Source organism: Symphodus melops (genome assembly GCF_947650265.1).
Source record: "Symphodus melops genome assembly, chromosome: 13".
In the NCBI taxonomy this organism is placed as follows: domain Eukaryota; kingdom Metazoa; phylum Chordata; class Actinopteri; order Labriformes; family Labridae; genus Symphodus; species Symphodus melops.
The window spans coordinates 15,159,516-15,187,214 of NC_136703.1; the positions used below are offsets into that span (position 1 = coordinate 15,159,516).

The 27,699-nt window shown below is 40.0% G+C and overlaps 4 protein-coding genes, 1 long non-coding RNA gene and 1 pseudogene across 12 annotated transcripts in view; 4 read left to right on the plus strand and 2 right to left on the minus strand.

The window, feature by feature from the left end:
- nav1a (neuron navigator 1a) overlaps window positions 1-5,815 on the minus strand; it is a 90,284-nt gene extending 84,469 nt beyond the window's left edge. For 2 of the 3 annotated variants that reach the window (XM_079360136.1, XM_079360135.1), the window contains exon 1: window positions 5,737-5,815. The gene's annotated coding sequence lies outside the window, so the exon portion shown is untranslated. The remainder of the gene's footprint in view (window positions 1-5,736) is intronic. The other variant, XM_079360134.1, reaches the window with a different exon arrangement.
- LOC306834316 (cysteine and glycine-rich protein 1-like) lies at window positions 1,420-6,182 on the plus strand (annotated as a pseudogene). The gene is made up of 6 exons (XR_013781758.1): window positions 1,420-1,727; window positions 3,167-3,276; window positions 4,188-4,356; window positions 4,438-4,567; window positions 4,652-4,748; window positions 5,752-6,182. The product of XR_013781758.1 is annotated as a cysteine and glycine-rich protein 1-like (transcript).
- On the minus strand, window positions 5,811-20,185 carry LOC306834322. Of its 5 annotated transcripts, XR_013780473.1 has the most exons (7): window positions 20,107-20,185; window positions 19,575-19,724; window positions 18,014-18,066; window positions 17,241-17,382; window positions 9,164-9,325; window positions 7,623-7,723; window positions 5,817-5,898 (listed from the first exon to the last, which is right to left on the minus strand). It is a non-coding gene; the product is annotated as an uncharacterized lncRNA (long non-coding RNA). The 5 variants fall into 5 exon arrangements; XR_013780471.1 differs by lacking the exon at window positions 7,623-7,723 and having other exon boundaries at window positions 5,811-5,898; window positions 17,262-17,382; XR_013780472.1 differs by lacking the exon at window positions 7,623-7,723 and having other exon boundaries at window positions 5,811-5,898.
- Window positions 9,678-12,706, plus strand: phlda3 (pleckstrin homology-like domain, family A, member 3). Its single transcript, XM_079360161.1, has 2 exons — window positions 9,678-11,132; window positions 12,161-12,706. Exon 1 carries the CDS (start codon window positions 10,697-10,699, stop codon window positions 11,126-11,128), a length of 432 nt encoding a protein of 143 aa, XP_079216287.1. The 5' UTR covers window positions 9,678-10,696; the 3' UTR covers window positions 11,129-11,132; window positions 12,161-12,706.
- On the plus strand, window positions 16,367-19,564 carry tnni1a (troponin I type 1a (skeletal, slow); the record flags this gene model as incomplete). The annotated part of the gene is made up of 5 exons (XM_079360159.1): window positions 16,367-16,423; window positions 16,674-16,805; window positions 17,030-17,119; window positions 17,232-17,408; window positions 18,044-19,564. The coding sequence occupies 5 exons, from the start codon at window positions 16,367-16,369 to the stop codon at window positions 18,146-18,148; spliced, it is 561 nt and encodes a 186-aa protein (XP_079216285.1). The 3' UTR covers window positions 18,149-19,564.
- An 11-nt stretch (window positions 20,186-20,196) lies between the features above and the next one.
- Window positions 20,197-27,022, plus strand: lad1 (ladinin). The gene is made up of 14 exons (XM_079360147.1): window positions 20,197-20,298; window positions 20,962-21,147; window positions 21,645-21,906; window positions 23,085-23,146; window positions 23,607-23,784; window positions 24,062-24,154; window positions 24,386-24,429; window positions 24,505-24,547; window positions 24,840-24,883; window positions 25,014-25,080; window positions 25,180-25,314; window positions 25,416-25,505; window positions 26,203-26,328; window positions 26,462-27,022. Exons 1-13 carry the CDS (start codon window positions 20,261-20,263, stop codon window positions 26,293-26,295), a joined length of 1,335 nt encoding a protein of 444 aa, XP_079216273.1. The 5' UTR covers window positions 20,197-20,260; the 3' UTR covers window positions 26,296-26,328; window positions 26,462-27,022.
- Window positions 27,023-27,699: the final 677 nt, after the last annotated feature.

Consider the following 27,699-nt stretch of genomic DNA (forward strand, 5'->3'; position numbering starts at 1 on the left):
GCGAGGGCTCATAATGACAAACAATAGATGAAAGAATAACACAAGGCTATTTAGTGCCCCTGTATGTTGGCTGTGTCAAACTTTTTAATACACCTTTATAAACTGAATGGATATTATGTGCAACTATTAAACCCAAAGTAAAATGGGTTTTTCTTATCGAATCTTTTCTTCTTATTTTTTCTCATTTCAACTCTTGATTTTCGCTGCTCAGTGTCTCATTTGTAATGGCTAACCTAACACTGCAACATGTTCTCACTAAGACTATAATAATATGTACTTTTATGAATGACTTATCCTTCCTGAATATTGTGATGTAAATATATATTTAAGGCATAAAACATGGTTCTAGAAAAATAATTCAAATACAGCAGTAATTGGTCGTGTTGGTTGTCAACAAAGTGGATGTAGTATTTTAAAAAAATGGCATTGTGCTCAATAACAAATGAGAGCAGATATAACAGTTCAAAAACAAAATGTCTAGCCAAATGAATGTCTAGTCTTTCTTTTTCAATTTTGTCCGCCACTTGCGATTAGTGCGAAATTATGCTACGTTCCAATTTGACAACACTTTTATGCAAAAGCAAGTGGACATGGGTTGGAGGTGTGTGGCTAAAGGAGAGCAGAGGATTCAGAGTGACAGAGGTGTTGTCAAACAGCAGTTTGCTTTGGTTTCAGGCTGGTGCTCAAAGGAGACATCTACTGGACCCAAAAGTCGCACATTATTCCTTTACTCCTCCAAAAGAAATTCTCTTTGCTTTTGTTTAATTTTAATGATAACATAAACATTATTTGTTGTCTTTTTTGTAAGACATGAAGAAAACAGGCATTGGTTCAGTACCCACAACAACCACATGGTGGCAGCAGAGGGGAAGTCATTGTGGAGCCAGATGCGTACTAGTCACTCTGCCTTCTCCTCAGTCCATTTATATGAATGCTTTTCTTTCTCATCCATTAACTAATAATAAAGTGACCTTTGCCAGCAAGGCGCTGAAGGTCAATAAATGTTGTGGTGATAAAACACAAAGAACAGGAACTGCTTTGAGATTGCACTGCATTCACTGTCAGAAAAAAGTAGAAATATTCAAACAGGTTATCTAATAAAGGGTAACCACTATGTGAAAAATATTACTATACACTGATTTTAAATTCACATTCCCTTCATAATTAACCTCTTTCTCCCCCCTCTTTTTGTGTAATCTCTCTCTCTCTCTCTCTCTCTCTCTCTCTCTCTCTCTCTCTCTCTCTCTCTCTCTTCTCTCTCTCTCTCTCTCTCTCTCTCTCTCTCTCTCTCTCTCTCTCTCCTCTCTCTCTCTCTCTCTCTCTCTCTCTCTCTCTCTCTCTCTCTCCTCTCTCTCTCTCTCTCTCTCTCTCTCTCTCTCTCTCTCTCTCTCTCTCTCTCAGGCAGTCTGAAACTCCCCTGTTCCTTGACACACGATACATTCGCAGACTGAAACTCCCAACAACAGAAGCTCCTCCTTTTCACATCTGGCGCAGTGAAAGCGTGGAGAGGAACACACCAACATCTATCTCTGACTTTCTTCTGTATAACTGGACTCACTTTTCTGTTGAGTTGGTTCTATTGAAAAGTACAAGTGCAACTCCTCCACCCAACCCTGGACTACTGGTTTCCTGAACACACCCCAGCACTGCATAAACGCTACTCTGATCAAAGAGTCCAAACTTCAAACTGTTCATTATCATTGAAAGGCTGCACCTACAAACTGCAGGTGAGTAATGTTAATCTTCCTGATATCTGTTTACTCACGTTACTACTGTACCTAATGTCCTATTCTTTCCGCTGATGCTCGACTGGATAATCCCTCTCACACTTTGTCTTTTCTGTGAAGCTCTGGCGCAGGTCAGATCTGACGAGACTCCTTTCTTTGAAGAGCCATTATGAATTTAATATGCAAAGAAGCAACAAAACATGTACCGATATCACTGTTTTAAGACTCTTTCTGAATCACATCCCCGACAGGCAGCCACATCGACTTCATAAACAAACTTCCTGATCGTTGACACCTCTTACTTCTCATTCTTTCTCCTACGCCACATGTCTTAACTCGCAGAGCCATCGTTACCAAAATGTACCTGAATGAATTCCTTTTTCAGAATAGGAGGCTGATAAGTTTAGTTTAACAGAATCAAGAATATTCCTCTTGGTATCCTTGGTATCGACCTCTCTGGTCGGACGGACAGCTGTCAATCCTGTCCATATCCTTCTCAACCTGTCTTTCTTCGTTTTGTTTTTTACATTGAAATTCACCTTCACCTCAAAGTCAAAGCAACTCTTTCCTGCCCAAACATAAACAGGAAGAATCCTGATGAAGTGATATGTCACACTCTTCTTATATTCTATGAAATAAATAAACGGGAAGTGTGTTCAAAGGCATTAAGAAATGGCTTACACTGTCATGCTTTATTTGACCCTGTTAGAGCTGCATGTTCCGGCATAACAAAACAAAACCTCGACGAAGAGGCGCAGTCTGCAGCAGCGATGAAGGCTGAGGCAGACAGGCGGTGACTAGACGGTGCGAGTCGGGAGCAGAAAGGTGGGAGGGTTAGTCAGGAATGTGGATGTTGATCCTCCAGAATGGACTGGGAGGGTCATGCCGGGAGACTCATTGAGCAGACACAGGCAGCCTGCCCAGATTCTTTAACATCCCAGCCTACTTAAAAACTGACAACTCATCGGAAAGTCACATTTTCACATTATTTCCAAACTGGCTGTCTGGAGTTTACATAACAGAGCAATTTTCTCTTGTTTTTCCCTCTGCTAACGAGCTGCTATTAGGCAAAAGCCACAGAGGAGTAGTGGTAGTGAAATTATAGCCTATGGGCCAAGCTTGACGATGAAAATAAAATGTGGGTTTCTAACAACAAAAAACTCTTGGAAAAGTATACACATGATGCATGGGTGAAGGAGCTTTCAAGGATCCTTGATCTATTTATTTTTCTATTAAAGGCCACGTTCTACACCGACATTACAAGCTTTCAGTTAGGTCCATTTATTAATCAGGAAGAATATAACTGTGAATCCTTATCACCACAGTCACTATAAAAGGACTGTCTCCTGGTGTATGTTCAGGTGCTGTATCGATACAGAAGAGTCTCATTTACAATGTTTGTGGTCGTGTCTGTGTTTGTGCTGCATGCGTTACTAAAGGATGCCATTAGGAGGAGGAAACAAGTGTGGCCGCTGTCAGAAGACAGTTTACTTTGCAGAAGAGGTACTGTGTGACGGGAGGAGCTTCCACAAGTCCTGCTTCCTGTGCAGTGAGTAAACTCTTTGCTGTTTCCTGTAATTGTCATTGTGGAAACCGCAGAACTTCTGATACTTGGAACTTATCATTAGAATGGCAAAAGGCAAGCAGTACTCAGATAAATATAAGCTGTTACTCATCTGCGCAAAAAAAAAAAAAAAACAAGAAACACAAATGGAAGAAGAAGTCGTTGCATGTCCTGTTTATGCAGAAATAAAAGTTTAAATCTTATAAGCAATGTTCTCCGGTGTATGGAGTGGACATAGGTGTGAGTCAAAAAATCTATAAGAGACGTACACTTAAATCCAGCTGAAACTTAAACTTTGTGTGCTGATGATTTATCGGATTTAAATTGATTCTGCCTTGTGCTTTGTTACAATAACACACCATCATACAAGTTATGAGTTTAAGATAAGACGATGTCATTGATGTGATAGCTTGATGACACTCTGTCCAACTTCAACAAAGCAACAACATGCTTTTTAGTTTTGTTCAAAACATTTTTGATTATTTTTTTATTAAATTGTATCTCTCTGTTTTAGAGGTTTAGTTTAACTGCAGTCTTGTAATACGTTACATTACATCATACCTTTTATGCTTCAGTAGTAACCCAAAAGTACAAATAAAACTACACCAGAAATACAACAATCTCTAAATATGCCACTTTAAAAAAATGTTTGCGATTCATGGCCTCTGTCTAAACTTAAAAAAAAAAAAAAGTCAGTTCATAGAGATCAGAGTTATTTGTGTTCTCGTGCTGTAATCGAACATTCCTGTGATGGAATTCCGATGAGAAATGTTTTCTTCAATAGAACTGCTCCATAAAAGGAAAGTTAAGAGTCTATCCAAACAGATGAACATGTGCACAACTATGCAAAACAACAACATGCTTACATGTGTGTTTGTGTGAATGTGCTTGTTCAGTGGTTTGTAAGAAGAGCTTGGACAGCACAACTGTGGCTGTACATATGGATGAAGTGTTCTGCAAGGCTTGCTACGGCACAGAAGTATGGTCCAAAGGGCTACGGTTACGGTCAGGAGCAGGAACCCTCAGCATGGACAAGGGAGAGTCTCTGGGTATTAAACATGAAGAGTAAGTAAAACATAGACACACACAGACTTTTTAAAGTGTTTTTTTAAGACCATGAAACAACATCTTGGCTCTCTCTGCTAGAACTGCTCCTCATCGTCCTACCAATAACCCAAACCCATCGAAGATGGCTCAGAAGTTCGGAGGGTCTGATAAGTGCACTCGCTGTGGCAAGGCGGTCTATGCTGCTGAGAAAGTAATTGGAGCTGGGAGTGTAAGTAAAACACACACACAAGTGCATATGAGCATTTAAATAATACACTCTTCTTACACAGATGTTCTATTGATATATTTACAGTCATGGCATAAGGCTGGATGTTTCACATGTAAACAATGTGGGAAGAGCCTTGAGTCGACCACATTAGCTGATAAGGACGGAGAAATCTACTGCAAAGGTAAAACCTAATGTCTACACTTCACACTCCAGTTCAAACAAATCACACTGGTATATTTACATTGCAATTTTGTTAAGAAAAGTGTTCCATCATTAGTGTGTAGTGAACTGTAGCAGAAAGCCACACCATTAAGGTTACAATACTAGAATTGTAAACATAAATGTAACACCATACAACAACAAAATGTAACCAAGTGTCAGATCATTTCTAGTTTTTATTTACCAACGAGAGCAAATGGTAAAAGCAATGTTTCAGACCCGAACTGATGCCATTGTGTTTGTGAATTGTATTCATTAATTATAGATATTTTTGGGGCCTTTTTGCCTTTGATTAGATAGAACAGCTGAAAAGAGAGAGGAAATGCGGGGAGGAGAGAGAGGGGGATGACGTGCAGCAAAGGGTCAAAAGCACAGAACAGGGGAGCAGGACTATAACCTCTGTACATGAGGCACACGACAAAACTCCCAGGCCGTCAGTGATCTATGTTCATGCAATTTACACGATTTTATCACTATTAATCCAGTTAAACCAGCCTGTGAATCTGAACACACTGATCTACCTTTATCGCTCACGACAGCTTTTACCAAAAATATACTGAAGGAGCTGATGTACTTTTTGTTATGATTGAACATTAAACTAAAAACATTTGTATAAACACGTTGTACTGAAAAGTATTGAAAATGTTGACAACCTTATTATATACATAACACTATGTCTGCAGTCAATCAATATTTTCTAATGGGGGTCTTTAAGTTGGTAGGTCTTTTTAATGGAAACTGACAAACCTGTTTAAGACCATTCTAAAATGTAAAAGGCCTAAAAGTATTGAACAGTATAATATCAATTAAAAGGCCATATACTGACTACATACTGGAGTAGTTTGACTGTACATAAACCATGGCGTTATCTTTTTGAGACATTTGCAACACAATAATTTATGTAAAAAAAATAAAATAAATAAATAAAAAGAGACTATTTGTGACATTACCTTTCTTTCCAACAGCCTGTTACGGCAAAAACTTTGGTCCCAAAGGATTTGGATACGGACTGGGGGCCGGGGCGCTGTCGCACACCCAGTGAAGACTACCTGGACCTCGTTAGCAGTTTTTCAAGGATGCTGCACTTCTGCGTTCTTCCTGCAGGGGGCAGACTGATGACAGACAACCAACATACAATTTACAGTCAGCTTGATAAGAAATGCATAATATGACAGAGGCAACGCTAATACCATGGTATTCTGATACAGGCAAAAACCATATTTGTTGTGCTTTAACAGGTAGCTATTCTTTTGGCAATGCATTCTATTATCCTCTTTTTTTATGTGGGGCTGTTTGATCATCTTCAACAATGACAGTTAATGCTGCTTTTTAATGATGATAATAATAGAATTGAAATAAAAATATCATATTCCCTTTTTTCTCTTTGGATTCACAACTGATATTATTCCATGAGTGAAACTATGTATGTCAGTGATTAAGGGCGCCTTGAAGTTTGTCATGAAAAACTAACCAGTTTGTTCATCTTAATTTAACTTTAATCATTGAATTCTCACCATGATCATTATTCACAATGTTCTGTATCACATTTATAGAGTTATAGAGTACTTAAACTGCTATAAACACTGTTCTGTCTCTCACATCCAACATTTTCTTTCAAATGTAGTATTTAGTTTTAAACTCATTTTTCATCCTTTCCTGTGTCCTCTGGGAGGCTCTCAACAGAGGAGCAGCTTCTCATAAACACTTTTAAAAACTTGCCAGGCAGCTACATTTGATCTTACGAACCTTTATTGTTTTGTTTTTTTGGGTTTTTTTCCAATTCCCAATTTATTAATTCAAAGTCAGAGAGGTTTGTATAATTTGGGTCTAAAAGCCAAGCAGATTCGCCTTGAGCGCATGGCCACGGTAGACAGCATGGAGTACAAGTCAGGTCTGGTGTCAGATCCGTCATTCACAGCTGCAGTATCAGGAGAAGTGATTATCCAAAACAAAGTGTCTCAGAGAAGGTCACGTTTTTTAAGATACTGGTTATCAGTGCAGAATGTATCTGAATAAGATCGCCTTTTTTGACCAATGAAGCACTGGATGGTGTCCATCTATCGGCTGTTTAGAGTCATACTTTAATTGAAAAGGGCCCAATGGAACAATAAAGTGAAGATGTGTTGAAACATACAGGAATAGAGTGCTGGGGGAGAGGGACTGTGTGTTTCAAAAGAGAAAAGGTGCTTGTGTGTGACGATGAGAAATAAATAGGACCAGCACCCGACACACACACACACATTATTTTTCAATAAAATTGTTTTCCTAAAAAAAACGGATTTTCTCTTTAAAATGTCTATTTTTAAAAATGAGTCTTGAAAAGGTTACGGTTAATCCTTTATCAGGCCACTATAGTATGTTGGTTGTTTTATTGTTTTTAATGAATAAAACATGAAAAGGTCATCATGTGTCGGTATAAAAACTCCTTGTTTGATATTAAGACTGGAAGCATTTAAAACACTGATTCAGTACCCACAACAACCACATGGTGGCAGCAAAAGAGAAGTCATTGTGGAGCAAGATACTAGTCGCTCTGCTTTCTCTTCCTGCATTATACTGCTTCTCCTCAGTCCATTTATATGGATGCTTTTCTCATCCATGAACTAATAATGGAGTGACCTTTGCCTGTAAGACACTAAAGGTCAATAAGAGTTTTGGTGATAAAATACAAAGACTGGAACTGGTAAGACTGCCAGCTCTCAACCCAGTCCGTCTCATGGTAACCTTAGCCATGCAAAATTACTTTTTTCTCTACTAAAAATTCACCTCAAACCACAAACTAACTTGAAGTTACTAACTTGAAATGATTTTCTGACTGCTCATCTGTTTTTCTCACCTTCAGTTTAATGTACTGTCATCACATCCTAAAATTCAGCTCATGTCCAATCCTCCACTGTCATCTTCTGTTTCACTGACCGTGAGGCCTTTGAATGTAGTCTGAAACAACAGAAACATAAAAAGGGTTAGAACATTTTTAAGACTCCACATTAACCACATCAAGTAGATTTCCATGCTGAGCAACTGGAAAGACACAAATTGATGTTTGTGACTTTGTCAGCCGACAGATATACTGTTAATTATTTCCCTGACTCTTGTCTATTTTCCAGGACTTCAGCAAAGTCAGTTCGGATGTTAATGTGAATGCTGTACCCCAAAACCTAGTTTCACACTTAAACTACAAGTTTTAAGGTTAGGTTAATTTATTATCCAGGAAGAATGTAACTATGGATGAATATTTCCAGCCACAGTCACTGTGTGTATATCCTTTACAAGCTTTTAAAAGACTGTCTCCTGGTGTGTGTTTAGGAGATGTATCTCTTCAGAAAGATTATAGGCAACAAAGAAAAGCCGAAGCTGAGATTCTAAGGGCTATGACATAGACACACACACGCTTTTTAAAGTATTTTTTAAGACCATCAAAGAACATTTTGGCTCCTGTACTGCTCCTCATCATCCTACAACGAACCCAAACCCATCAATGATGGCTCAGAAGTTTGCTGCTGAGAAAGTGATTGGAGCTGGGAGTGTAAGTAAGACACACCCACGAGTGCATATGAGCATTGAAATCATGCACTCGTCTTATACACAACACAACAGATGTTCGATTGATATATTGTCTTAGGTAAAGAAAAGTTCATTTTAACAAACAAAGAGGTCAGGGGTCACAGACTAATAATTGGTTAAAACGCTACATATAATATCAAGTGTGGAATAACAGAAACACTTTAGGGTGCAGTCTGTTGAAGTTAATGGAGTGCGTTTATGGTGCCAATAGTGTTTTTAAACGACTGCTCTTGCAGGTAATGTGAACGTAACCTGACAATGTACCTCTCCAGTTAAATCATGGCACTTGACTTCACATGTCTTGACATGTCAAACACAGAAAAACACAGGTCTGACAAGTCTGGCCTTAATAATGACTATACTACAGTCTGAGCCAGCTACAAGGTTGAGCCCTGTATTGTTAATACTGGTTCAAGAACAAATATCAGTCATCAACATCCGCTCAACACCACACCATTACTGTTACAAGTCAATGTGTTTTGTTTTAGAATCATGAGACTCTCAATTTAATGTGTAAATGCTGCAAAATAAACAAAGATGTCACTGTTCACAAGAGGCCTTTTTCAGAGAAATAAATTCTAATGTCATTCAGCTAAGATTAAATGGCTAACTCGCCAATGTTAACCCCTTTTGTGACGTCAGTAGCACTGTGGTATAGTTACAGTCTGGTATCTTCCGGTTGAGGTTCAACATACAGCTCATGTTTGTTTTGGTTTTTTTTTTGCTGGCTAGCTTTGACTTAAAAGACAGATGAGGAGGGAACATGTGCAGTAAAATAATGTTTGTGCAAAATGTGGAGATTTGTGACATTACCTTTCTTTCCAACTGCATAGTACAACAAAAACTTTGGTCCCACCGGATGTGGATACGGACTAGGGGCCAGGTCGCTGTCGCACACCCGGTGAAGAACACCGGAACCTTGTTAGTCGTTTCCCAAGGATGCTGCACTTCTGTGTTCCTCCTGCAGGGGGCAGACTGATGACAGACAACCAACCAACATACAACTCACAGACAGCTTCACAAAATGTGCACATTGATTTGACAGTGAAATGCAAATACCATGCTATTCTGATACAGTCAGAAACCAAGATAATTTATTGTGTTTTTACAGTTAATTTTGAAAGTTAAGTAAATTCAGTTCATTCTGACTCAACTTAATAATAACCTACTAATATAATATTGTCTGTTCAACAAATCTTTTTCTGGGGCGGTCATCTTCAACAAAGACAGTTAATGCTGCTTTTAATAATGGGAATTTTACAATAATGAATAACATTTAAATAAAAAAAAATAATGTGTTGCTTTTTTTCTTTTTGGATTTCAAAATGATTTAATAACATTAGTGAGACTGTGTATGTATCCATGTAAGAAATAGGGACCCAGTCTTGAAGGTGACATACTTTGTTAACGTTTCAAGAAATGACATATGCACATTGTAATCATTCCTCTCATAACATTGTACTGACACATTGCTGGGACGATAGTAAAGACCTTGTAAAGTTAGGGGAATTACAGCTTCACTCCACCCACAAAGCAGAGTCACATAATAGCCACATTGATCAAGTATTGGTAAAATAATAATCGTTTGGTCTGGAGATTATTAACATAACAGTGAAGTGAAAGCCCAGTGAAACAAGGGGGCCATGCGTTTCTTATGTAAAACTGACAGTTTCTCCCCTTAATGTAACTTAAAAGTACTGTATGTATCAGAACTGGGATTGATTGTTAACATGTTTCTATATTGTATTGCATAGTATGGGAGTGGAGGTATTGTATCCTAAATGGGATCTAACAAACTTTATTTTGTTGTTGTTTTTCCCTTCAGATTACTTATTCAGACAGGTGTTTATGGGATTTGTTTCCTATCAGATGCACCGTGACCGAATCAGTCTCAACCCTATTCAGTGTTAAACTAATCAAACTGTAGATGTAGCCTATAGTTTTATTTTGTTAACACGCAAACATCAAACAGTGTGTTATTAAACTAGGCGTCTTGCCTACACTCGTGACACACATGCACATACAGTCTGGATCTCCTCCTGTCACCGGGAGGGGGCGGGGTGCTAGAGTAATTGGGAGAAGGTCCGCTGAGGAGCCGGGCATGTTCAAACATATCCAGGCAGACCAGCCTACCAATCTCCACGGTGTGTTGTCATATAGGCTACACACGGATTAGGATCATATTCAGACTGAATGAGTCCCTGATTCGGATATATTTTTTTGTAAACGATGTTTTTCTAAGGCACTCTTGTCGCCTTCACAGTAATATAATGATTACGCATTGAATGGGTTTATTTCTAAAGACTTAGTTTATATTCTGTCCGAAGTCTCCGGCTCTGCGTGGCCATGTCTCTCCCGACCAAAGTGATGAGAGACGGGCTGCTGGAGAAGCGCAGCAGCGGACTCCTCCAGCTGTGGAAGAAGAAGCGCTGCGTGCTCACAGAGGAAGGACTGCGTCTGCACAACTGCAAAGGCTCCATCGGAGGAGGGGGTGATGTTCCCAGCTCCGCGTGGGTCTCCAAAGCCAAGGAGCTCCGCTTTGAGCGCATGGCCACGGTAGACTGCGTGGAGTACAAGCGAGGGCTGGTGTACTTCACTGTGGTCATGGTAACAGGAAAGGAGGTTGACTTTCGGTGCCCACAAGAAGGGACAGCGTGGAACGCGGAGATTGCTCTGGCACTGGTGCGCTACAAGAACCTGCAGGCCGTGCAGACGGGGAGAAACAGGCACCTGTACTCAGCACACCTGGGGAGCACTGGGGAGGACGAGGAGCTGTGACCTGGTAAGACTTATTCCAGTGTAGGAAAATGAGAAGTACTGTTTTTAACTGTTATCAAATAGTTTCTGAATGTAATAACTACACGTGTAAACTGACATTGTTTTTTGCTTGGGCACAACACATCCCCATAGCTGTAGGATAATGTCTCAGATTCTCTCCTGACAGGTAAACACGAGTCAAAACGTCACCTGAGCACCTTAACTTTCAATGCACGAATGTCATTTTCTTTTGCTTATCCAGCTGTCACCTAGGCCCAAGAGTCGCAGTTGCGAACTTCAGTCATAATCTCCCCCCCTGTGGTTGATGGGGTGCTAATGGTTATAAGTTAGTGCTCTGATTGGATGGAATGCAAACATCCAGACTCTTGGGGCTGAGGTGGCACATGGCTCAGAAGAACTCAAAACCCCAAAGCAAAACTGGTGTTGAGTTATTTATAAGAACCACTTCAGTTTTTAGATGTTCAACTATTGACTCAAAGTCATGTCATATTTTCTTCCCTCTGATAATAATCAGCCCTAATATCACTGTCTACTTGTACTCCTGCTGGAGGACAAAATTAAGACGTAATGTGAGCCTCCAAAATAACATCTGCCTGCCTCTCCCTCACTTGGCAGCCAAGTATTTTTAAACACTCACAAACACTGCCCAGTGCCCACTACTGTATATTTATTTAACGAACGATTGGACATTCAGGTTGACCAAAGCTAAACACCCCAGATATTTTCAGCTATAAGGGCAAAATAACTGCCACCATGATGTGACGCTTGTGTTATTTTCCAAAACTGGTCATTGAAATCTCAAATGTTCATGAACTTAGTGTCTGAACTATGAGCTCATAGTCCAGGAATCCACCCAGCTTCCTTATGAGAGCTGCAGAAGTCAAGTGCCCAAAATTAACCTAGTCTCTGTGGTAACAGTAATATAACTCACAACACGTGCACTGAACAGATTCCCAACCAGTCGCCACAGTGTCAAATATACTCAGTAACAAGATCATATTGAACTATTTTTTTTCTTTTTGCTTTCTCCAGCTCTCATTCTTCCTGAATATGAACCAATCAGAGCGGAGAAGGAGGAGAGAGAGGACATCAGATCCATTTGCACAGCTGTCACAGAGCATGGATTTAAGGAAGGAGAACATGAGTTACAGACAGACTCATCTACTCACAACAAAGCATATGAATGTGATAAACTGTCAACATGGATGCATTTTTCATTTGTGATCTCTTGAGGTCACTGTTGAGGCTGTTCCATGAGGAAAAGATGGCGTTATTGGGATGGAAACTATGGACACGTTTACCCCTTTGTGCCTTGATATTTCGAAAGTCGTTTTATTTTTAAGACATTTTCTGGTGAAACTGGAGTCACTTTAGTTTTATCAGATTTGCATTTTATGACAACACATCCTGTTTAGATAGCTTTGAGAACTTTTGTTTTCGACTTAACAGATCTGCATGTTTTTCTGAAGCTTAACATGAAGTTTTTTTTGCTCACATGTATTGCACATTGTACACATATATTTCCTGAAACCATGTACAGTATTAAAACCTTATAATATTAAATCATTTTAAGCAGTTGCCCTGAAGTGCAGACATATTTAACTTCAGATTGTATTTTTTTATTTCCTTTTCCTTTGTTATTACTTTGTCTGGAGCATATGATATCACTTAGAACAAAGCAGTCAGCTGTGATTAATTTAAGGTTCAGACTATTAATTGCGTAGCTCATCTGTTTCCAGATGTGGTGTAACCTTGCCGTGAAAGCCTCTGGAAAACACAAAATCTGTGGCATTGCTCTTGCGTAAAGACTTAAGTCAGGACTCCTTTTGTTCGGAGCCATGTGGAGGACTAATGAGAAGAACAGTGAGCCTGAGGCATATGCTTACAAACAACCACACATACACACACACACAAATTCACCTACAGAGGTTTGTGTGCACACAAACCAGCATGAAATTCAGTGAGGCCTCAGCATCAGGAGACTCTTGTTAGCAAGGGTGCGCATATATTGTTCATTCAAGGATCTGTGTGTGTGTGTGTGTATGAAAAATATGGCAGCCTGTGTGTGTTTGTGGGCATCAGTGCAAGTCAAGAATAAAGACTCGATTGTGTAGCGTCCTCTCTCATTACTGTGGAAAACCCCAAGGCCAGCCACACCACATGAGTCAGCAAAGGACCTGGAGCACTGCAAAGAGCGGAGACACCCGCTGACGGATGGTTGTTGGTCAAAAACAGCGTGTGTGGGCAGGTGTAAAACTTACAGAATACTGTGTATTTGGAGGGGACGTGAGAGTTTGCAAACTCAGTGGTTGGCCTATCAGGTACCCTCCAGACTGTGCGCTCAGAGGAATGCCTTGTTTAAACATCACAACCTCTGTCTAAGGTATCTGGTTTTCTCAGCAGATAAACACGTGTATAGTCTCTATTGTATAAACCAGTTCCTTTCCCTCAGTGTTATGTTTGCTTTATGCTGAGATCATGTGATGGCACTTCGACTGCCATTAGAAAGTTTATCAGTGCTTTTACAAAAAAACAACGCACATGTACACATTTCTTTGATAAGGACCAAAGATTCAAAGTAAGATTGTTTTACAGGTCACAATGTCCTCAGATATACCAAATGGAGCTGCAGTGTGTGTGTTAAACCACTAGAGGTCAGTCTCCCTTCGGTTGAATTATAGGAATAGTTTGTGTGTTAGTGTGTCATGATCAAATGTGTGTCCACGTTTACCAGATACTTTCTATGTTAGCTATTTTGTGAGCCATGGAACTAGTTAGCGTGCTAACATTGTATAACATGCACTGAAGAAATTAGACAGCTCAGGCTGATGAAAGGCAGCGTGCAGTGTGTTAGCTCAAGCACTGCGGTGTTGGGGGGGTGCTTTCTCATTTGTCCTGATAAATGTGTGAAACAGTATTTAAAGTGATCATTTTGGCACCAAGAATTTTAAAAATGTAGTGCTAATCCATGAGATGACTCGATATTAAACGCATATAAATCACATTAGAGCCTGAACATGAGATCCCCACAAGGATTCATGCTATGGAGTGTTTACTTTTTTGGCATTCCAACTTCTTGCACTTCCACTGCATCAACAGCTGTTGTTGATTTATTTGAGTCTTAACCAAAGTGGTGGTCTAGGTTCAAGTTGGTGTCAGTCTTTTTCTATATTTGATGTAGTTTCTTGTAGTTTAGGTGTTGGTTTTTTTATGCCTTTATTTAGAGACAGGACAGTGGTAACAGTCAGAAAATTCGGGAGAGAGAGAGAGGAATGACATGCAAGAAAGAAGCCACAAGTTAGACTGAAACCCATGATGCCCACTTGGAAGACCATTATAGCCTTCGTACCTGGGGTGCATACACTAACCACCAGGCTACCGGCTCCCCTTTGCAGACTATCTTTGACCAGTATTAATATAAAACCTCCGGCCTGTACTTGATCATCTGAGCTGTGTTCTTCTTCCTGTCATGAGAGGCCAAAGCTCCCAGCTCTAACTGTTGGTTATAATGAATCTTTCTGAGAGACAAATGGAAAGAGCAAGATTAGGCAGTAAGAGAGATGGGGTTTACTAATAATAGCCCCCACTAACAAAAGACAAAGAGGGAGCCAGACAATGTGGGGGCGCAGTGGTTAAATAGAGGGACACCAAATTGTTGGTCTCCTCTCTGATCTGTCCAACCCTGCCTCTGCTGCTGCCCCATCTTCTCCTGCTCCTGTCGCTGGTAAGTGAGGACCTTACCAGCTTTTTTGGTGAGATGCTAGGCCTCGTTCATCTTTTTGATAAAAAAGTAGAGCACACAAACCTGAATGTATGACATAATTGATGCATGATGTTGTCTCGTACAGTCAGTTATTGCTGAAATTTAGCTAAATAGACAATTCAATGGTTTATTCAATACTGTTTTCTTCAGATAGTTGTAAGAGAACTGCAGATTTATGTTTCAAACAATGGATTTAACGACATATTGTGAGTCATATATTGTGTTTTCATTTAATTATGATGATTATGCCTTGTTCTTTGCGGCTGGGGCTGCACTTGAACCATATATAAAATTATGAAATTCAACTAGTTGGTAAATCTGTAGCCAAAACAGTTCTTTTCAGAGCTGACATACTTTCAAAAACACCTCAAGTTTATTGTTTTCATTTCCAACTTGGCTGTACCACACAGGCTCAGTAAGCATGAGTAACCATGAGTTACTGGCGGTAAATCTGTGATCCCGTCTGGGCAAACCCAGAGCACAATCACCCTCCACAGCTGTCTATCAGATGTCCCCTGGTCTATTTGGGGAGACAGGCCACTCTAAATTCCTCTCCCTCAGATAATCCCGAGGAAAAAGATGGGGATGAGACTCAGGAGAGATGTATGAGGGGTGGCTATGCAGCAGGAATTTTCCTAATCTGCTGGAGCAGCTCGTAACCCAATCATACTGGGAGGTCTTAGGTGGCATCAATGTTAACTGGAACCAGCTTTTAAAATGGGAGTTGTGAAAGGGACGAGGGGCAAGGGTGCTGAAGGAGGGAGAGAGTACGCTAATGTGATGACAAAAAGAGAATTAAAGGTACATTTGGTAGGTAATATTTCCCAAGCACAGAATATGCATAGAAGCATAATACTTTATTCAAAGTCACAGGCTATCCTTCTCAAAACAAAGTCATGTGAAACTCAGTCCAGATTTTGAATGTAGTAAAGATGCAGAATTTTGGATTGTGATCCATTAAAAGCCAAACTTCCATAAAGCATGAACATTTAGTGTCAACAAGTTCCAAATTTAGAAACAGTGCTAATGAAAAAGAATGTCCCTCCAGGAGCTGTTGACTGAACATTAACTGTTCTGTTTGTGCACACACGTGTGTGTGTGTGTGTGTGTGTGTGTGTGTGTGTGTGTGTGTGTGTGTGTTTCTGACATAATTTGTCTCTCTTCCAGTGTCATCTCATCTGCAGGATGCCTGAAAACATGTGAGTATTCTTTTTTGTAGACTCTCTCTACAAACACAAACAAAGACCTAATCATCCTTTCTGAGATTTTGTTACGTACATATATTTAGCCTTTCATTTACTCTGCTTTAAATCCTGTCCATTTTTTTTATTTCATAGGCAAGAGGTAAGAACTTGTTTTAATTAATGACCACCAAGAAAGTATTCCTTGATAATAAAACTATGACAATCAAATCAAACTATTTAAAATGCCAGATTATTTATTAAACAGAGCAGTTGGGATTAATGTCTTGAATTATGTTCTCCATCCAGAGGAAACCCAAGATCTCAGCCTCAAGGAAGCTTATGCTCAAGGTCAGCAAAATCATCCACCCTAGTTTTGATCACTGAATACATCATGTTTGACCACAGGAGGGCAGCAGTGGACACGTTCTGTTGAACTGGACAGGACTGCGTTAACGCTGATCAAGAGCATGTGCTGAACTGAACCTTGTATTTGCATGTCAAAACGACACAAGATTGCTGTCCTGGTTTGCTTGACAAGAGCAACGTGAGGACATTCTGTGTAACCTGGTGACATTTACATGACATCATATGTATGCAGAGTCTGATGGTCGCAAAGGCCAAGGAGGAATTGGAACAGGAGATCCTGGTTAAAGAGGAGGAGAAAAATAAGTATCTGTCTGAGAGAGCACCTCCGTTACACACCAGCGGCCTCAGCCTGGCACAGCTACAGGTAACTTGTCCTCAGATCTCCAAATTCTTCTATATTTTTATCCTTTCAAAATTAAAATCCCAAGTCCTGAACTTTCTATACAGAAGCAAAAATGCTAAAACAAATATCGAAAAGGAATATAAGTTACTCTAGCTAACAGTATAATCTACCCTCCAAGTAATCACTCCTACGAACTAACCATATATTTCAAGTTTTGTGTGTTTTTGATGTTTGTTTATGTATAGGACCTTTGCAAAGAGCTCCATACCAAGATAGATGTGGTTGATGAGGAGCGATATGACATCGAAGCTAAAGTCATGCTTAACACACGTGAGGTACACAATACTTTCCCAGCATATTTCCGTGTGCTACTGGCAGAATTTAAAAAGGTTAACCACCTTATTAGATTCGGTATGCTGCAGAAGTCATGTGAAGGATCTATTCCAGATTAAAGACCTGAACATAAAGGTGTTGGACCTCAGGGGGAAATTCAAGAGGCCGAGTCTTCGACGTGTTCGGGTGTCCGCTGACGCCATCCTTCGCTCGCTGCTGGGCTCCAAGCACAAAGTCTCCATGGACCTCCGGGCCAACCTCAAGTCTGTCAAGAAAGAGGACACTGAGAAGGTGTGTGCAGAAACAAAACACATACTCAGATTTAACACACACACAATTAAACCAGCTCAATAGAGATTTACTTTTTGTAGGGTGAGGAAGCAAAGCAGCTACTGAGAAGTTTCAGACACCGTGACATCAGTGCTTAAAGTGCCATAAGACACCTGTAATGTGTATTTATGTGTGTCAAGGGTGTGTTTGAGATACTGAGGCTACAATGTGTGTGTGTGTTCAAGAGGAGGTACGGTACACGAGACAATGCGTCCATTGTATACAGAAAAGTCGCTTTTGTAGCCGGTTCTGCTCACTCGTCAGTGCGTCTGTGTGTGTGTGTGTGTGTGTGTGTGTGTGTGTGTGTGTGTGTGTGTGTGTGTGTGTGTGTGTGTGTGTGTGCGTGCTTGCATGGATATGGGTCCTTGTGTCTGTGAGACTAAAGATGCTTGAAACCAGTTAAACTAGTGCAGGCATACAGTATTATAATCAGTGATTCCCAGGTGACAACACAGGCTTTAAAAGCTTAGACAATAATGATAACAGGATGTTTTTTTTTAACCTGCTCTAATTCACAGCCTCTTTTTAAACCAAAACAAAGCCTGTTCTCTCTCATTCATACCAACCTTTACACCATGTGCTGTGTCTTTCTCCAGAAGAGGCCAGTGGAGGACAGCGACTGGAGGAAGAATGTTGAGGCTATGTCAGGGATGGAGGGAAGGAAGAAGATGTTCGATGCCGCTAAGGGTCCTGCCCAGTAGACCCAGAGGGTCCATCATCTCAAACAGTTTTGTTTTCCTGTAGTCTACTTCAGATTCTAAAACTCATCCTGATATTATCATTGTGGATATGCTGCCATGAAGGTTTTCTCGTATTTCGGTTAAGACTGCATCAATTTCCTAATAAATGATATGGTGTAAAATAATCTTTATCAGTTTGCCATGCTGAGTTTTTTTTGCTTATAATCGATTCACACACCCATGTTGGACTTTCAGCAATGCAACTTCTATCGCTACACAACAAACAGGGAATACATTGTGACTTATAATCAGCCTCGACTTGAACATATTGAACCGTAGGTTTGATTTTCTTGCTTTGTGCTGAACTGCTAACATGGCCTGTGATATTGTGAACTGGCTTGATCTCCATAAAAACTGTAACACCAATAAACTCAATACTGATCTTATTTGTTTATTTTTTAAATGAAGAAAACAAATCTAGAAATCTAAACCTTGCAAATTCAGGTCTACCATTTGTAGTGTGCAGGCCTCATATTTTAGAGATACAGAAGAGAGATATATAATTTTTTTGCAATCATAGTTGTAAATCTATGGCTTCACAGAGTCTTGCTTTTTGGTGTGGGCTGTTCGCACACCACATTTGAATGGACAGAAATATCTCAACAACTGTTGAATGGATTACTGTGGAATTTTGTAGAGACATTTATATCCCACTCAGGATTCATTGTAATCACTTTGGTGATCCCCAGACCTTTCATCTAGCGCCAATATCTGGTAAAATATCAATCTGTACAGTACTTTGAATCATGTCCAAATAAGTGTTTGACTAATAACATTCTAATAAGCTTCGACTTTACTTGCTCTAGATGCTAATTAACAAATGCTGGCATGTTCCGAAGTATGGTTCCAAAGCTATGGACAAATGTAAACTAAAATATGTGTACGTCTAATACATAACAATTTCACAAGAGAGCAAACTTCTGCTGATGTCTCCCAGCTGCCCACGCCCACATCCTGTGCACAGTTGTAAAACAGACTTCTTTTTTTTTAGCTGCCGTCTGTTTTGCATACCCATAAAGCAGCCTCTGAGAAGAGCCTCATTTATAGCACTTTAATCATCATTGTCTTATCAAGGTTGATGCAAACAGCTTGTGACACCAATTACACAGTTACCCTCATGTCATAGGAGCATTTATATGAACACTGCAGCAGCATAGACACAAACTTCTTTGCTGATGCATGCTTTGCTTCGTAGGTCAGCGGGGAAGATGCAAACGAGACACATGCAGGATACAGTATGATAGCATCTTAATGGTTCAAACTACAGTCCTAAGCCTTATTTAGGCATGAGTGAATTTATATCAGGTGAACTATGATTAGGTATGCATAGGCTATCAGTGTGAGCATCTAATGATACACCGGATCTTCAATTGTAAAAGCAGCTCACCTTCAGTATTGTAGGTCCAGAGTCAGTAATACAGGTGGTACAGGTGTAGTACAAAGCCAGGTGAGGTGGAGGGTGTGTTGGACTGAATGAGTCTGGGTCAGAGTCCGACACAGGTGTGGCCTCACACAGCATTGTAAACAGTCTGTTTTACTGTAGATAGATTAAATAATAATAATAAAAACACAAAAAAAGACAAGCTATTTGCACTGTTGTTGTTTTTTTTTTACTTTTACTAAGTAGGCGAGCCTATACATTTCTAATTTAAAGTATGTTTCGTGATTGTTGTTTTGTCCTTTCAGTGTGACATTTTATTTCTTTACATTTTCATGAACAATAGTGAGTTTATCTTTATCACAACTGCAACTTATCTTAATTAGTGTGGGCTACTGAGTTAGCTTAGCTTAACTAGCTGAATTTAGCTGGGAACAAATGACACCAAAGTGCGTGACGTAATTATTGCCACCATACATGATAGAGAAGTTCTCTCTCTCTCTCTCTCTCTCTCTCTCTCTCTCTCAGGTGGGTAGTTTACCTTTGCTGTGTCACGTGACGAGCTGCTACACCGGGGTAAAGGTGGACTGCATTGTGGCGCTCTTACTGTAATTTGACTGCCGCCCTTAGAGTCCCAGTCAGTTGCCTCTTTGTCTTTGAGTGAAGTTCACCTGAGCACGTTACAGTAGGCCAATATGTCCATCAGTCGGAAGAACTGGTCGGCTCTGTCCAGGTAAGATAAAGCTAAAATACTCTGAATAGAACAGGAGACTTTTGTTTGAGCGCTACACCCCGCAACTGCTGCTATTTTTGATAAGAGATGATTTGAAGAAAAGCTTATTTACTGAGCCAGTCTAAAATACAAGACTTCAGTTTTAAAGCTATTTAATATTTGAGAGTATATGAGTTTTCCATTTTAGTGTGGGGACTTCATTAGTCAGCCGCCTAGTGAACCCACAGTAGGCTTTCCAAATTAAATGATAGGCAATTTTCCGTATTATTATTATTCAGTGTCCATATTGTTATTACAGGCACTACCTTAGCTGTGATACTTCAATATGGTTTAAATCCCTGTTGGCTTTGGGCTTTCCGTTAAAGTCAAGACATAACCAGAAGTATGTAGACTGAATTTCAATGTCAGATAAGCAAACAAATGTTCCTCTATACTTATAAGCAGTTGAGGAACAAGTAAAGCAGGTTCTGTGTAACCGTTAGCCTTTAATAATCCATTCCAGCAACCAAACTAGGCAGTTAAATGAATTCACTCTGAAGATGTCAAGAAAGATTCATGACTTACATGTTCAGACTGTTTTGTGTAACTTCATTTTAAGTCAGGACTGGCGTCTGCCTCAGTTTCGCTTTTACGCCATGTGTACGTTCCGTCTCTGTTGCCCAGCCTCGCGCGCCAGTGGACTATGGAGGATGAGGAGGAGATCGAGAGGGAGAAAAGAAGAAGGGTGAAGAGCTCGAGCGGCAACAATGACTCCGACTCTGAAGACAGCCAAACACCCAGAGAGACAAAAAACACTGAGAGCGCCTCTGAGAAAACCCCCCCAAGTGAGATGTCCCAGGACGTCAGCAGGTTATCCTCATGATTTCCCTAATGTAGACTGGATTGATTTGTACCTGCCGAAGCTTGATTTATAGACTACATTAATATGATCTTGTAGCTGTAGGTGTGTTCTCCTCTTCTCTGCTTTTTCTTTTTTTGTAAGAGGATCATACTGTCGACATGCGAGTATGTTCAAATCAATGTTCTTGGATTGCACGCCTTTTAACGGGACAGATTTCAAAAGAAGAGCGTGAGGATTCCTACACTTTTGCCCCGCGGAAGTGTGTCACATGTCCACTTTTCAAACACATGTATAAACCTGATACCATGCATTTCTGTTAAAAACACCACCAGCTTATTACCTGGAGCAGAAGCAGTTTTTAAAGAGAGACAGGAACTACAGAGCCCCTCTTTACAGAAACCTGATCAGACATTTGAGCGACAGGTTCCTTTTTTCTGTACTACTTAAATCCATCCATCATACATATTAGCTCCTCACAAGTGTGTTGTGTCCTGTGATATTTCAGTGTGGAGCAGATTCAGCTGGATTTCGTGGAGATGCTGCGTGTCCGTAATGAAAAGCGTAGGCTGAGGCATGTGGAGACGCTGAGACGACAGAAGGAGGTTGGGGAGGATGAAGCGGCAACCTGCAGTGGAGGAGCCAGGGTGGAGTTACTGGGGGACTTGGATGAGGAAGAGGCTAGTCTGTTTTCCCCTGAAAAAGCCGCGAAACCAGAACCACCGCTGAAATCCACATCTCACAGTCCTGCCAACACCACAAGCAGACAAGTAAGACTGGAGCTATTATGTTTCAGCAGATTAAAACAAAGGCCTGGATTTGGTCAAAATTGTTCACACATGATTTGAAGACAGGAGGTTTCACATCTAAGAGGCTACGGCAAATCTAGCATTTGAGCTCAATGCTAACCTTAGCATGCAGGCATGGTCCCAACAACAGAAGTGTCAGGAGTAGTGTTTACAATATTTACAATTTCAGTGTTAGCATTTGCCATTTTGATTATTAGCAATGGACTTTATGTGTTGCCAATAAGCAGATAGCAAAATACGTTTTTCTATGAAACTGAAAGTGCGAGATGAGAAGTCACAGGATCAAAGTGTTGAAGGTAAATCATCTGGGAACCATGAATGCTCAATTTTACCAAAAGTTGGGCAACTCCAAGCAAAATATGTTGAGATATTTTGTGGCAATAAGCAAAAGCTTTTAACAGCTAGTCAGGCTAAAGTGAGAGTGTAGAGAAATACGATACAGAGAAATGTGACAAAATATGTTGTCCAATAATGGTCTGTTTACTAACAGTTAAATCCTTAAAAAAGAAAGTTGACAAGCTTTTTATAAACCTTCACTCACATCTGAAGTAGTTGTACTTCAGTTAGTCTTGGCACAGTGGTACCCTGCAGAGTGGTTAATCACAGTAAACTGTTACCCCACACGGAGTGTGACACAGGTTAATCATTTCCTAGATTCTTAAACAACAACTTTCTTTTTCGCTCCTCAAGTACGGGACAGATATCAACATTACATATTCTGTAAACCTGGAGAGACTCAGTGCACCAAACTAAAAATGGTTTAGATCTCTAGACACATAAACACTTTTCATACATATTTGTTACTTCTAAATTACTGACTTCAACACCTGTTTCAACATTCAAAGAAAGTGTGAAGGCACATGAAGTGAATGCTGTGTTGATCCTTTCCTGCTCTGTCCCTGCACTCTTCCTGTGAATCGAGCAAACATGCAAATCTATAAAACTTCGATAAGGTGTCCTCAAGTCATAATTTGAACGTTATCTTCTATAACAGTCAGAGCCAGCTTTTATTCAGTGGATCTGCAAATGAGTCGCTGACTGTTCAGTGTTATGTAATGCAAGGCGTGTCTCAGACGCTGTGTGAAAGACTGTATTTGGTGTGTTCATGTTTATTCTCTTCCTATTTGTTTCTTTGTTAGCAAGAAAATAGGAAGTCGTCAGATCCAAAGCCAGCATCCAACCCGGCACGCAAGTTTGTCAGGTAATTAAACACCACAATTTTGTTTATTATCCTTGTGTGTTTTTCTTTTGGGAGGATCAAACATAGATCAAACATTATTGAAGAGGAAATAAAGGGTATTGATTCCACACAAGGAAATTACAGGAGAGCAGAAGACAGGAACAATGTGGTGGAGAGGCTAAATAGCAAACTAAAATTGATTTATTACAGTTTGGTTAATTATTACAATTATCATTTATGTAAGCTTCAAAACAAGTCCCTTCAAAAGACCTATTTATTTAGAGACTGTCACCTTTATTATTGTTTAGATGTACAGTATATTTATGAAATGTGGTTGTTTGTCAGTTCAATGATTATGACATGGAAGACTTATCTGTAGCTCTGCACTAGCACTGCAGCTATACTGGTTGGTTACTGGTTGCTTTTCCAAACACATCTTCAACTGACCTTTCAGTTTACTTTTGTCTCTGGTTTATTACAGCTCTGTTTCCATCTCGCTCGAAAAAAGCCCCTCAGCCAGCGGTTGCACATCTCCCATGAGCCCTCGCTCTCCAACGCCCTCATCATCATCATCATCTCGAGAACACTGGCCGTCACCTTGCCAGAGCCCCTCTCCTCAGGGAGCTCAGAGTCCTGTTCACAATGGTCACACACAGGAGGTATTTTAACCAGCATGCTGTGCAGTGCTAAAATGTGTGTGTGCTTTTGCTTGTCACATAGAAGTTGGCTGCAAAGTGCTCGCTAAACGCTGGCACCGCTGCTCATCAAGCGTGAAGCAGCACCCTCTAGTGGTCAAAGAGTAAAAGTGACAGCCTTTTGTGCCTTTGAAAATGAATTAGAATTGTCTGCATATCTGTGCAGTCAGCCTTCAAAAGTAAACAGCAAACATGTGAGTGAACAATGCAGTACATTTAACATCATTTTACCTTACCTCAGACCAGTGTGAATGGATCTCCCATCAACAGCAACTTTGAACAGACTTCGAAACCTGCGTTCGTCAGACAGAGCTCCAGGACTATATCTTTCAGGGTAAACACAAGAACAACATCAATTTATGCTTATTTGACTTTTAAAACATGCTGCAATATCACATCAGCTGTTAGATTATCAGTTCAGGGTCATTTGCTTGTGCCACTCAAGCTTCCTGCTTATGCTAATGGCTGAAGTAATATTTACTGCTGACTGGACGCTTTGTTAACACCCATAAACTGTGCTGGTCATGAGTGTATCACCACACACATATGTTTGGTTTTTCCACAGATGATGAGGAAGAAAGAAGAGGACAGTTCGCCCCTGCAGAGGAGGTAAAGAATCTTCTTTGACTTCACGTTGAGTGTTTCTGTTCACCTCTGAGTGCTGACTGCTTCATTCTGTTGTAGCGCGAGTGTGAGGATGGCCTCCAAGAAGTTTGAATTCAACTCAGTAAGATATCTTTTTTCTTTAAAATATTTAAAATAATATAAGTTTTAAATTGTCAAATTACACTGTTCTAGAAACTTTGTTTGATGATATCATTTTTTTAGTGACATATGCAGTATCTCAACATGTTGTCCATAATGATAAGAGTAATACAATCACATGTATTGACTTTAATCACGTTGGCTCTAAATGTTTAAATGTATACGAGCTCTGTTAAAGTTGTCTCTAGTTGATAGACAGCCACAGTTACAGCTCACAGTTTGCGAAGTTCTAATTATTCTTCGGTTTAAATCAGGACCAAAATGAAGACGAAGACAAAGCGTCATCCTTCCAGAGAAAGTGAGTGTGTAACGTGCAATCATTTTTTTAATATCTCTTCCAAGCAGTTTTCTATTGTTATCTCAGGCAGAGAACATGCATACAGCTGCACCTGTCAGTATATATGCTTTCTATGTTCTGTCTGGTCCAGCTCTCGACAGAGGATCTCATCCAGGTCCATCCAGGAGAAGATGGAGAGACTGGCTCATGCTGCACAGGTCAGACTCTCGGGCAACAAACAGGACAGAACGATCAAGCTGAGAGGCGGAGTTTTTTTTTTCTTTCTTTTTCTAACTCGCCTTCCTCTCTATGTTTAGAAGTCTGAAGTTCTGCGGTCTCCAGACGTGACCCAGAGGACCCTGTTCCTGCTGGACGAGGTGTCCAGGAAGAGAGGTCTTTTTGAGAAGGAGCAACAAGCAGCATGCCCCTCCAGTCCGGGAATTTCCAGAGAGGTACGATTATCCTTTCTCTGTGTTATCTTAGATTGCTTTACAACATGCACTGATGTTTGTTGTTTGCAAAGGCGCTAGCGTTGTTTGTCTCTGTCTTTAAGGAATTTAGAAGCTTCACATCAGGAATGTCTGACCGCATTAACCGCTGGCTCAACAAGACCAGCCAAACTGGGTCTGCACTCAATCCTACTGTAAGACCTTTTATATTGTTTGTAGTAAAACTGCATCAGGGAAGACATCATACAAGTGGTATAGCATGTGGCGGCTAGAGGGCAGTAGAACTCTTTCAGCTTAACTGTGTGCGTCTCCGTGTCCTGATCAGAAACTGTTTTTCTTTTTCTCTTTATCTTTGATTTATTCTTAATTTGAGAGTCACGTGGTTGATGGATATGTAAAAAAAAATTGGTGTTGAAATAAGTGTTCAGGCATGGAGTACAGTAAGTCCTAACCAAACTGATTCAGATGAACTCTATCATTGTTTCAAAAATACTTTTTCTCCTGTATATTCAGAAACTTTTTATTCTGTACATTTTTAATTAATTTGACATTAGTATTATTTTCTGAAATACTTGGGATTATTTTGCCACAGTGATGGATGATTAATCTCTAGAGATAAGAGACTCTCATTCATTCATTTTTTTTTTTTTTTAGCTCACTCCTGAGTTCAGAAACATTTGACCTGCACACACAAGTTGCCTTTGTTAAAAGTTTTAACAGATATAACAGAATATATGGTAAAAACAGACCCCCTCATCTTTGTGAGAAAATTAACATAGTTTGAGTTATCATTCTTCAGAGAGAAACTGACTATATTTATGTTTTGCCTTTCTGTCTTTTATGAAGGGCTAATTGTCCTGATGAATTGTGTCATCATTTTTCCATTCGTAGGACTTGAGACATGTGGACATCTCCAGCAAAAGGAGCATCTTTGAGAGCAGAGAGGAGGACAGCTTCCTCAAAAGCAGCCCTGGAAAAATCTAAAAGTGAAGGACGACCAATTTAGAAACCCTAGAGGTGAAATGTCCCATGTTGCAGATAGTAGCTTACAAAACTGTCATTTGGTCTGCTTATGGAAAGACTTTGTACATCTCTGTGAACTACTACTAACATATTTTTGATTATATTTCTTTTTTTTAATTACTTGCAGTGAGATCCTGCGCTCCCCTCCCATCTGCAGGATTTTAAAAAATAACAAGAGGAGACGAAGGGAACTGGAAGATGACTGACTTGTGTTTTCTTTTACACTGTTTTTTGTCTCTGCCAAAGCACACTGGAGAAAGAGATAATGTATGCAAAATGTAGAAATATAGTGAGGTGAGTTTTGGCTTATGTGTACTGATGAGAAGGATGCTACTCAAATTTAGGAGTCTTCAATCACATATCTTTGCATTGCTCATGTCTTCTTAGAATAAAAGTGCTGTGTCAAACACTGATATACTGTTTACTTTGATCGGAAAGGAGTAAAAAAAAAATTGAGTGACAGACATGTTTCCTTTCAGCTGTTTGCCTCTGTGTAATTTTGAAAGCACTTTAAACAGGCATAGGCTAATGTTTCAGGTTGTTTATGGAATTTTAAATGTGGGAATCCTTGAGTTTTAAATGTATGCTATTGTTTTTTTTTCTAATCTGCCATAATATATTTTTTGCTTTTTGTCATAATGGGCAAGTCACAGCCTGTCTAAAGAATTAAATGTTTTATTGCCACAAACTTGTATTATTGATTTCTTTATTAGAGAGTTACATACCTAAACATAACCACACACTCCATTTATCTTGGCACAGGAAGGGTGTAGATAAGACTTGAACGTCTGTGTTTTTTCAATGGCAGGCTGCCGCACATGTGTGTGTGTGTCTGTTTGAATCACTGTGAGCAACTGTGGCTCTATCAGTGCCATACAGCAACCTTTTTAGGGAATGATAACTGTGAGTGCATGCTATCTTAAAGAAGCTATTAATAACACGACAAGGGGTCCTAAAACCTCTTCCACACACCACACTCCGTCCTTGTACCCTCTAAGACCTCACGTTTCTCTTAGTAACAAAAGCAGGGACCTCTCCTCTGCTGCACATCAAGTCTCTCTGTTAGCGTTCTGTCTTCAGAGCTACAACTGACCCTCAGGTAATCCTCACCTCATATCATTTGTAATGTGTTTGTGCAGCAAGGAGGCTGTATTTGTGTGATGTATAGTGGGAAGTGGCTGACTATGTTTTAGCAGTTTTGCTTTTGTTCTTGTTTTTACCTTGGAAAGCACCTTTTGCACCATTTGGTACTGGAAGGTGCTATACAAATAAAATGTGATTGATTGAAGTGGGGGAGAAAATGTGATTTTAACAAAAACTTGTGGACTTTCAGACTCACTGGTGCACACCTGAGCGCTCCCTACC